At 47.2% G+C, this 10991-nt stretch overlaps 1 protein-coding gene across 3 annotated transcripts in view; it reads right to left on the bottom strand.

Annotated features, from left to right (window-relative positions):
• Window positions 1-407: 407 nt before the first annotated feature.
• Window positions 408-10991, bottom strand: part of FAM114A2 (family with sequence similarity 114 member A2) — a 20863-nt gene continuing 10279 nt past the window's right edge. For all 3 annotated transcript variants that reach the window (XM_089769449.1, XM_075900590.2, XM_089769450.1), the window contains exons 8-14: window positions 9985-10108; window positions 8232-8311; window positions 7192-7320; window positions 6632-6771; window positions 5737-5809; window positions 4736-4789; window positions 408-2218 (exon numbers count right to left, since the gene is read on the bottom strand). In XM_089769449.1, the coding sequence (XP_089625575.1) occupies window positions 2117-2218; window positions 4736-4789; window positions 5737-5809; window positions 6632-6771; window positions 7192-7320; window positions 8232-8311; window positions 9985-10108 (702 nt within the window). In that variant the 3' untranslated portion in view covers window positions 408-2116. The remainder of the gene's footprint in view (window positions 2219-4735; window positions 4790-5736; window positions 5810-6631; window positions 6772-7191; window positions 7321-8231; window positions 8312-9984; window positions 10109-10991) is intronic.

Raw genomic sequence — 10991 nt, 5'->3', positions numbered from 1 at the left:
GTGGGCTGGGTCTGTTCTTTCTCCCCGGTGCAGCCTACTACTGAACCCCTCATCCCCAGCCCCACCCCTGAGCAACGATTGAAATGAAGAAAAGCAAAACTTATTTCAGTTAAGGACCAGAGCAACACTGAATAAATCCTCTAGTCTACATAGATAAACGCTGCCCAGCCACAGGACAGAGGAGAAGGAAGATAGAGCAAGCCCGCCAGATGAGTTCATGACACAGGAAACAGCACTGGCCACAAAACAAATGACCCTCAGGTGTTCAGACCAATCTGGTGATGAGCACAGTACAAGATAAGATCATATGGAACGTGTGATTGTCGGGGAGGGGAGGCATTCTTTCCTTCCCATCCCTCTGACCCATCCCCTCTTTTCCCCAAAGATGATGCAGGAGACAAGGCAAAGATTGAACACTTATTCTATAGAGGGCTTTATTATTAGACAAGTCAATCCATCCACAGATTTGATCGTTCAATCAAAGCTGAAGCAAGGGCTTGTCCAACTATACAAAATAGGAGAAGCTCGTAGCAAACGGCTGATTCCAGAGTTAACACACCAACCAACCATCTCCAACCATCAGAGGAACAGAGACCAGGGAAGCACAAACCCCACAAGCAGAGATTTGCAAGACCTGCTAAAACCTGGAGAAATCTACGGCTGGGACTAGAGATGCATCGTTCGTGAGAAGCCAACGTTGAGGAAGGCAGGTCTGACAATCTCCTCTCCTTAGCCTCCTTTCTTATTCCATTTAAGCCACCTCTCTCTTTCCCGCTTGGTGCAGAAGAGGCAGTTTCCATCCAGCAAGGAGTGCAAAAAACTAACAGAATAAGAAAGGTCTATGAAAGCACAACAAAAACGACACTTTGTGTAGAATAGCCACTACTGGGGCAGACAAGGCGTCCCAGGGCCAATGCCAAACTGTTTTCTCTGGCGTGGTCTAATAGCCTCTGACTGTGACAGGAAACAGGGCAGTGTGTCATTTTACACAATTGCCTGAGCAAGCCCTTCAGTGGTACGTGACAAATGACAATTCACACACACAGTGACAAACGTGTCACGTTGCACTGACAGGGAACACGAAATGCTCTGCTCACTTAATCATTTGAAAAGGAACCCATCCCATCTGATTGCTTTTCACGTATTTCTACAGGGCCATGCACCCTGTTTTTCTGGACAAACCAGCTCCGTTACAGCTCTCTTCTCACTCATAGGCCTACCTGTAACCCCCTTTCTGCAACTCTTTTCCCCAAGCAAACATCTTGCAAGATAGTCTTAGACAATATTCCCAGGTCCCATCCAAGCACTCAGTACAAGGCACAGGAGGTGTAAGTAAGAGATTAGCACCCTTCACCAACCAGCTGCTTTTATATATACAGAGCTTCAAGGCCTTAGATTCTGTTTTTTCAAAGCCAAAATCATTCTTGAGACCCTGATCCTTGTTGTATCCCATATCCAGCACACACTTAGCAGGAATATAAGCATGTGTCTCGAAATTCAAACTCTCCTGGAGTTATCCCTTAAGCAGCTATCCTAATCTTTCCTCTGGAGTGATTTATCTTCACTTTTCTTCAAAATAGCCCTTCCTGAAAGAGCTCATTAACATACTCAGTGTAGAGAGAAAAGTGACTGGTTAGTCAGCCAAACTAAGGGTTGGTCTATACTGGGAATTTACATCAGCACAGCTATGGCTCTTGGGAGTGTAGATTTTTCACACCCCTAGAAACGTAGCTAGGTTGATGGAAGAATTCTTCATCGACCTAGCTAGTGCCTCTTGGGGAGGAGACTGATGGGAAAAGCCCTACTATCAGCGTAGGAAGTAGCTATGCTCATGTATTACAAAGCTGGAGATACACTGCTGTAGCGGTTTAAATGCAGACATACCCTAAGAAACCACCTGCACTTTTAACCTGACAGATTGCCCAGACTACGAGAACAGCATCCTCACGTCTTTTGACAAATTGTACAGCTAAGACCTGGCCAGTCAGTATTTTATCATCCCAACCGTGTAGTGACAGTGACCAAAGCTTTGTTTATTTTCTGTCCCAACCCCATTCCCAGGCAAGAGAACGACTGAGCGGGCAGATCTGGTTTCTGCTCGATTAGCGGGATTCAGTTACTGCTGTGATAATTCAGTTCGAGCCTGGATAAGAGAGATCTGTAGCACCGGCAGGAGTAGTTGAAAAGCATCTTGGATATATGACGCGCTGTTCGAAGCCTACAAAACAAAACAAAATTACACGGGAGACATTCACGCTACCAGTCTTCCTTACTGTGTGACAGGTGTATACTAGATGGTTACTGATCATTAATACACAAATGCAGTATCAGGATACTAGTCTCAGAAGCAGCGCTTGCTTTCAGTTTTGTCTACTAAACTCCAGTTTATCCTACTGGGCAAAAGGTGGCCAATTGACTTGTAAGACTGGCCAGGCCATTTCAGAACTAACCCATCTGGTACGTATCCTGTCTCTGAGAATACTCAATACCAGCTGTACCAGGGGAAGCCATAAGAAACCCTGCTGCAGAAAGGAAGAATGCACCAACAGAGAACACGGCTTCCCAACTCTCTCAATCAGAAGTTACTCACTTGGGACTCAGTTCAGTAGCGAAGCGTACGGATTGCCACACACTGAAGGGCCTGGCTTGTCCATGGTAGGAACACAGCAGTTTTTAGGTTCCTACACAGCAGTTTTTAGGTAACCACTACAGCTGTGGCAAAGTCTAACATTTTGCACGGCAGGGCTTCACACAGCATCTCAGGTTGGATGCTCACCCTCTAAGTTATCAACCATCCAGTGAAACAAAGTTCCACGGCAAATCACACAAGTCAGCTGTGGTCCAGTTTGCAGCTTAACAGGCTTTCAATGCACTCTGGCTGAGTTTCTAATAAAACACAGGATGCGTTTCCTATAGGCAGGTCTGCACAGCTCTAGTGGTTCCAAGGGACTCCCCCACCTCCCAGCCTGAAATCTGAGGTGCATTCAGGTGATACCTCTGGACATGTGGACATCTTCAGATCCTGAGGGAAAAGCGAGCTGCAGAAACAGACACCAGCAGTTTCTACTTCTAATAAAATCCTTTGCTTTAAAGTGTAAGACCCCCACTTATCTCCTCGAGATAAATGGAGAATGGCTATTCAGAGCTAGACTTTCCATGGGGAAGTTTGAAATTTCTGCTGCAACATTTCACCCCACATGTGATCGGAAAGATGCAGCCCCTTCCCCAGCCACACAACGGATGTGGATTTTTCACATCAATTAGGAAGGAGTTCTCGCTCAAAAGAATTTAAACACAATATGATCCTGTGATGGGGTGCGTTTGCCCTGCACTGGGCAGGAGAGGGTTAACCTTGTTCTGAGGGCTAAGAGAGCCCCACCCCTTCTGTCTTACTGGGCATGCTCCAGCTGCACAGATATAAAAGAGAGCCGCTCAGCTCAGTTGGGGCTGATGGCTGGAGGGAGAGGATGTGCCATGCTTGCTCCAGGCAAGCCACAGTGCAAACCCAGGCTGACGGCCAGAGGTTTCAAAGGGCCTGGAGGCAACCCAGGGCAGACAAACCCCAGACCAGGGAGGGGAAGACAGAGATCTGCACCTGAGTGAGGTGGCTGCAGGAGGACGTAGCCCAAGGGAAGGCAACAGCTAACTGGTGAGTGAGCCGATGCCAGGTGTCAGCATGTGTGGTAGGAGCTTTTCCCCACTGACTCAGTGGTTGGAGCTACAACCACTAATAGGCCTCTGGGTTGAGGTCCAGTGGAGAGGGGGGGGCCGGGCCCCTTTCTAGGGAATGTAAACCCCTCCCCTATCACCTGTCCCTTACCAAGGTGCTACATAACCCTGTGAGCTAGGGCGAACTTATTGACTCAGGCCCGTGGGCCACACTGCCCAGTGAATAGGGGCGAGTTACTGACTTGGGCCAGTGGGTCACACTGCCCTATGGATCAGGGTAGATTTGCTGACTTTGGTGAGCAGGCCACCCAGCCGCAGACCCGTGGGGTGGACCTACAGACACAGGTTGGAGAGAATGATACGGGCACGCCAGAAGGGAGACAGGCTCACCCGCCCTGCACTAGGCGTGATCTTCCCCAACCGCGTCACAGATTCTTATGAAAATTTTCAAGACAGTCTCATTAGCAGACCATGGTTAACAAGTAAGGACAGGGTAGAATATTTTTGCACATTTGTTTGTTTGTTGGTCGTCTGTAATTCTACCTTGCTTCTAGCTGAGGCATTGTTACTGTTTATTTACCTAGAGGAAAACATGTCGGGGGGCAGGGGGAAATCCACAGAAATCAAGTTTTGCTGGCTTGATGAACACTGCAACTCTCATCAAATTACAATGGTTAGAAAGAAACGCTAATTTGTTTTGTCTCAATCTGCAGAACGTCTTGCATGGAACAGCCGACAATCGGGAGCTGTTCGAAGGAGAAGAGCCAATTAGCTGACAGAAGAGGCAGACCTTTTACACAAGGACATCCCCTCTGCTGCATTTTCTCTACATGCTTCAGAAGGGATCGATTTATACTTTACTGAATACCTCGCCCATCTGGCCCAGAAGATAGTAGCAATGCGCCCTCCGCTGTCTATTAAGCCTTGTAAATTACAAGTTGAGGAAACAGAGTCCTGGTGGTTTAGAAAATTGGACCAGAGGAGGGATAATGAAGTGGGGATTGACAGGCATGTCCACATTCCACCAGTAGTTTGGATTTGTAGTCATAAGTGTCATGTAACTGACCTCCAAAAACACTCCGGTGATTAAGGGGTTAAGCACATCAGCCTTCTCTTTGACCTGAAAAGAGGAGAGAGAGAGAGAGATCATGCTGCTTGACAATCTGATTGCGTTTCCTTGAAGCAAAGCACAGGGCCAGACCCTCAGTCGTATTAGAAAACGGCACAGCCCTCTTGCTGTACTGATTTACGCCAGCTGGGGGTAGGGGCCATGGGATGAAAACATGGACTTGCACACCTCCCAGCATAGACCAAAACAGGTTCTGTACACTCACGGGTACCCACCTTCCAGCTGGCTGGCGTGAGCTACATCTAAGACAATGGCAGGGTCTAGAGGAAGAAGGGGTCTTGTGCAGAAGCACTGCCTGTGCAAAGGGCAGTATGTAGGCAAGCAGCGGGTTCCTCTCCGAGACAGCCCTAAGTCTCTGCAGTGAACATCATGAAGTTAACCCTGAGAGATGGACATGGGGGGGGGGGGCGGGGAGCCGACAGACTTGCTGGGCTTCTCGGCTAGGTGGGCGGAGGGGTCAGCTCCAGGCTCCTGGAAGGGGCGGGGCCTTGGGCAGAAGGGGCGGGGCTGAGGACAGCCAGCCCTCACCACCCCCATGGCTCCTCCCCCTTAGCCAGCCCTCAGAGCCACCCAGAGCATGCCACTCCAGCAGCGATTTAAAGGGCCCGGGGCTCTGGCCACTGCTATTCCTGAGGTAGGGGCGTTGGCCAGAAGCTCAGGCTCTTCTGAATCGCTGGGCCACACAGCAACTGCCCCTTTTTCTCGCTACTCGCTTTCCAGCCTGACACTGTGACCCATCTGAAGGTTGCTAGGAACTAGGGTGCAGTGAAGGTCGCTGATTACACACCCGTGCACTTTGACAACACAGAGGAGACCCCATGAGAAGCTGTGTGGCTGGACAAAAGGGCACAAGATGCATTTCAAGGACACTACAGGATGGTCTGAGTGCAGCATGAGGTTAAGTGGGACCAACCGATCTCATTGGAAGTAGGTCTTACCCCAGCCGTCGTTAAGCACGTAGTGAACTCCTTAGCTAGACAAGACAATTCCTTACACAGCACAATAGTCATTCTGGGAAAGGAAACAGGAAAAATGATGCAGTAAAGCACTTCACAAAAAAAAGTTCTCTTTTACTTCGCTATTATCAACACTAACACACATCCCCCGCTTTCATAGGTACATTTTTTCTTTGAAAACAAAGATTTATATACATGCTTCAGGGTCACAGTGTGAGAAGCAGGAGACGTTCCAAGTTATATCGGAAAAGAGAACAAAGCTGGCAGCTGGAAGCAGATTTCAGAGAACAGGAATGCCTGCTCCAAAAGCAGTGCTACTAACTTGCTTGTTTTAGTTACAAACAAGACGATACTTCCTGCTTGTAAGAGAGAAATAGTTATTTTATATGCACACCAATCGTCTCGTAATAAAACAAGTCGCTGCTTGTCTTAAGCACTATTGGTGAAATAAGCCTGCTTCGGGTGATTTTAATATTAGGCATTTAATGTGCCAACAGGTTAGCAAAACAGTTCTAAATAATCATTTTGCCTAAGAGGAGGGCTCTCTTTACGCTATTTTAAACCATGTTTTTCTTTTTAAATGCCTGTTTACTAGACTAGCACAGGTGTCAGGCACAATTCCCTTTTCGGAGGTGCACAGTAGCTGTCGGATAACATTTTCCTTTCTCCATGTGTTGACGTTGAGAAGTGTCTGGATGCATGAAAGACAGGCAAGTTCTGTTGCGTGAAGGCAAGACTGCCCGGAGCAATTTCTGACATAAATGCAATCAGACACAAACGGCTGGCTGAGAACTGAGGAGAAAAGCCTCGCAGTCCTGCCTACCCCAACAGTAGCATGCAAACCTAGCCAGGTAGCAGAGGAATTAAAAGGACTTACTGGGAAAGGGCTTTGGCTCGGCCAGGGGCTGACACCTCTTGCTGCTGACCATGGAGGACCAAGGCTGCAGTTTTGTGGAACATTTCAATGGCGTAGGCGGTCAGTTCAGCCAGACTTCTAATGGCAAACGCATGAATATCCTGCAGGAGGTAGAGCACTCATTTCAATAGGTGTTCTATCCTTTTAAAATAAAACCCTCTCCACTCTGCTTTCTCCCCTCCCCCCAATATCTAGGAGTTAATGGAAAGCCTGTAACTGTAGGTTGAGTTTCAGAGAGGTAGCCGTGTTAGTCTGAATCTGCAAAAGCGGCGAGGAGTCCTGTGGCACCTTATAGACTAACCGACGTGTTGGAGCATAAGCTTTCGTGGGCAAAGACCCACTTCGTCAGATGCATGCATTTTATGCTCCAACACGTCGGTTAGTCTATAGGGTGCCATAGGACTCCTTGCCGCTTTTGTAACTGTAGGTTGAAACCCATCAGCAACTAGAGTTCAATATAGGATAATGCACCAGCCTCTCCCCAAGTAGATTAATTTTCTCTCTTTCCTTTGCCCAGTTACCTCTACTGATATTTTAACGTCCTGCTCAGCATCCCCGGAATCCAACGGTGGGTTTTCTTCACTCTTTTCCTCCTCTCTTGGAGCTCTGCTGTTGAGTTTTTCAATCCATTCATGGGCAGATTTCCTTGCCTGGGTAACAGAGGCATGGACACATCAGAAAGGCACTTAATGACTGGAATGAGACCCTCCTGCGCTCTGCAGAAGGTGGAAGACTGGATCTCTTTGTAAGAAAGAGTTACTACCCCTGCACTGGTAGAAAGAAATTGGGCAAGCAAGCCAATTACCTGCTGAACTTTGGGTTGAGTGAAATATACGTACCCTGGCTACTGCATACATACGTTGGCACTTTGTTTTTCTTTCTTATGAGCTGTACCGTGAACATACTGCCTTACCAGCATGACTGTGGGGTTCTTTAGTGCTTCCAGTAGATGCTAGTGCCACTCAGTGGATCACAATGGTATTGTAAGAGGGTACGAAAAGGAGACATTTCCTCTACTTTTATTAACGAAGGAAGTTGCCTAATGAGAAGTTTGGACACTGGGTTCTGGGATCATGAAACAGATCAGCAATAAACCTGGGTGTGAAGCTTATGGAAGATACTTGATAATTCCAGCACTGAGAACTACTTGAGAACAGTACAGTGGTAATGTTTGTATATATTTTATTTCTATAAAGACAGCCCTTGCTCCTAGAATAGGGCAGTGTAACAGATGTAATCATCCTAGGACGGTACATTTTTAAAGCTAGGAGATGGTTTTAAAGCTAAAGCTTGGGAATGGGCAACAGGAGACGGATCATTTGATGATTACAAGTTTAGTTCACTGGCCACTGTCCGAAGACCGGACGAGATGGGCCATCGGCCTGACCCAGGTGACTGTTCTTATGAGACCAAGAAAATTAATCTTACCAAGCACTCCATTAGTTAAATGCTCCTTATCGCTTTGTAATCCACAGGGGGGAGGAGAAGGGAGAAGAGTGCTTCAGACTTAACACTTTCAGCAGGAGTTCAGGACCCATCAGAGGCCATAAAGCTAACTCACCGTGGCTAGTTTGTCCGGCTTCGTGGAGACGTGCAGCTCGGAGAACAGTGCAGTTATTTCCTTTGTGAAATCTTCATCTCCTGAAGGAAACAAAGCCTGTTTGCAAGACTCGCTGCCGCAAAGTTTGAGTCTTTACTACCCAAATACACAATAATCAGGAAACATACAGTGTAGTTCAACCATACAACTTGTTTCCACACACGAGCTTCAAGAGGGCAGCGACTGCTGACAGCCCATGGCTGCTTATAATTCATTTTTAAATCACAGTCAACAAAGGCGTCTAACCCCTCAGACTTGTTCTGCATGCAATGTATTAGACGTTATTTGCTTTTGAGAACCTACTGCTATGTTTATAGGACTGACTAGCCTTTGGCCAAGATAATTCTATGTTGACAGCTAGCATCCAGCCACAGACAACACAACTCCTGCATTTCAGAAGACATTTGCTTTCACAGCACCTTAGAGAAGCATTAAGGCCTTTTAAACCCAATGGCTTTCCTGTTAAGTATGCAGGGCCAGATGTGGACAAAACACTCCAAAAGCTGCTGGAGCCATCTGGTGCAAAGATCAAAATGACAAAGACAACTCTCGAGGGCCCAGATCTGAAGACAAGCGAGAGCACACCTGCCCTCTCTGCTCGGCCATTCGGGTAAATTTGGAACAAGAAAGTCATTGGTGTTCAAATTAGCACGAGCGTCAACAGCTGGAGGCTCCCTGCTGTGCAAGTTGTTTCAGAGTTTTACGGTGTCCCTCCAAATTGTGCCTGACACTAGTAGAAACCATCTTTAAAGAAAGGTCCTTGTTCAAAGTCAGAGAAGTTTCCTAGAGGTTTCCCTTAGCTCCGGGAAAGGAGGGCGTTGGGAAGAAGTTATTCTCAGGATTTCCTAGTCTCTCCCTTCACTTCCCCTCGCAGTCCCTCCATTCATTGCTCTTCTCTTTCAGAAGGTCCTGCATTAAAGGGGCATCTTTTCTTATGCCCAGAGTACCAATCAGTTCTACTCCTGCACACTCAATGGGTCCCTGAATAGGAGTTCTCCCCATCCTTCGTGAGATTAAGGGCACTGCCTCTCAACTACTGACAGTTTGAGGATCAAGGGACCAGCTGAATAATAACTGAGCCAAAGTTTTTCGCACATAGCCACGAAAGGCTCCCTGCTTTAACATTGAAATATGGATATTAAATATCAGTTAATTGAATAGTCGATTAACTTCATGAATGTTAACTTATCGGTTAATTGACTATTCTATAGTCCCCGGGGGCGGGGCCAGCAGCCAGTGCAATCCAGCCCCACTCTCAAGGAACCCCTTGCCACTCTGATCAGAGGCAGCAGCATGGGGCTCCAGGTGGGAGCTGGTCCACGAGGGGAGCCAGTTTAAAAACCAGCTCCCTTTGCAGACTGGCTGCCTGTCACCCCGCGCTGCTACCTCTGGCACAGCCCCAGGGAGGAATCCGAGCTCCCAGACTCGGTGCAAGTCAGGACTGAACTGGTCTGCCAGTCCACCCAGCTCCTAACACACTTTAAATGCAGAGCCACAGCAGGGGGAGGTTCCAGACACGGCGCAAGCCAGGACTGAGCTGTGCTGTGGGCCAGCCTGCTAAAAAGTGTACTAATGGGAGCGGGGGAAATGCATGGCATCTATAGCATTAACTTACAAGCTTTTGCTTACCAGTTAATCAACGACACTATTATATCCCTAAATTGGTATTTAAAAAACAGCTTCCCCGCCTGTAAACACCGAGCCTCTTAATTACCCTTCTTTTCTTCCTCTTCATCATCATAAAATTCAGCTAGTGAAAATGCTTCTTTGAGCTGCTCCAGCTCCCCTTTTAACACCTCTAACTCTTCTCCGGAGAGAGCGTTTATAACTGACTTCACCTAGTTAAGAGTGAGACAACCATTAAAAAGTGTCATACATGCAAAAAGGAACAAGAAACAAGATGGAAAGGGTACAGTGCAGCAGGATTCATGATATACTGATACCAAAGGTAGCTGTCCCTTCAGGACAGAAAATTCTCAGCCAGGCCCCACTAAGGAGAAAATTGATTCTTTACTTCCTGATATGTCATGTTTCAGTTGATAGTGTCAAAAACTGAATAGCTGGGATACAATGTGTGTTAACCTGATAGGATCACCAAGGTTGAAAATATCACCCTAGTCCTATGTGGGGAGAGCAAGGAAGAACAGAACTGCGCATGCAGGCAAGTGATCATGTGACCCACTAGCCAATCAAGCGTCAGGTTTACGGAATTGGCGTGGAAGTGAACATCAAGAGCTGTGCCTACTGCTAACCACTTGAGCACAGGCATTTGCTGCGAATGAAGCAGAGTCGGCTTGCTGGCCAGAGGAAAAATGACAGCTGGGGAAAATTCATATGTAAAGAAAACAACACACTTTGGTACAGTATGGTTAGAATTTGGCCTGTATGTGCTTTTGTGCTTACTTCCTATTTCCCATTTCCCGCCCATACTTTCTGCTCGGCCCACAGGCACCAGGCCTCAGACTTATTTATGCAGTAACAGGCCAGTGGCACTATTATACAGATTGCCCAAGGCTCCCCCGAAAGGAGGCCCTGTTTTCAGCTGCTTCGCCACTTGGCCTCAAGTTTTCCATGCCAACATGTGTGCCTCAAAAAGAATTTTCCAGGAAGATATCAGCCATTCTAGGGAAAAATTCATGCAGCCCACGTTCACTAATTTCTGGTGACACTTTTTTTTTTTTAAAAAATGCTCTAGCACATCAATTCTATATAGAGCAGAGA

This window comes from Pelodiscus sinensis, chromosome 16, assembly GCF_052426305.1.
Source record: "Pelodiscus sinensis isolate ZL-2025 chromosome 16, ASM5242630v1, whole genome shotgun sequence".
NCBI lineage: Eukaryota > Metazoa > Chordata > Testudines > Trionychidae > Pelodiscus > Pelodiscus sinensis.
The sequence above is the reverse complement of the archived record's forward strand: the minus strand, read 5'-3'. Positions and strand labels throughout refer to the sequence as shown.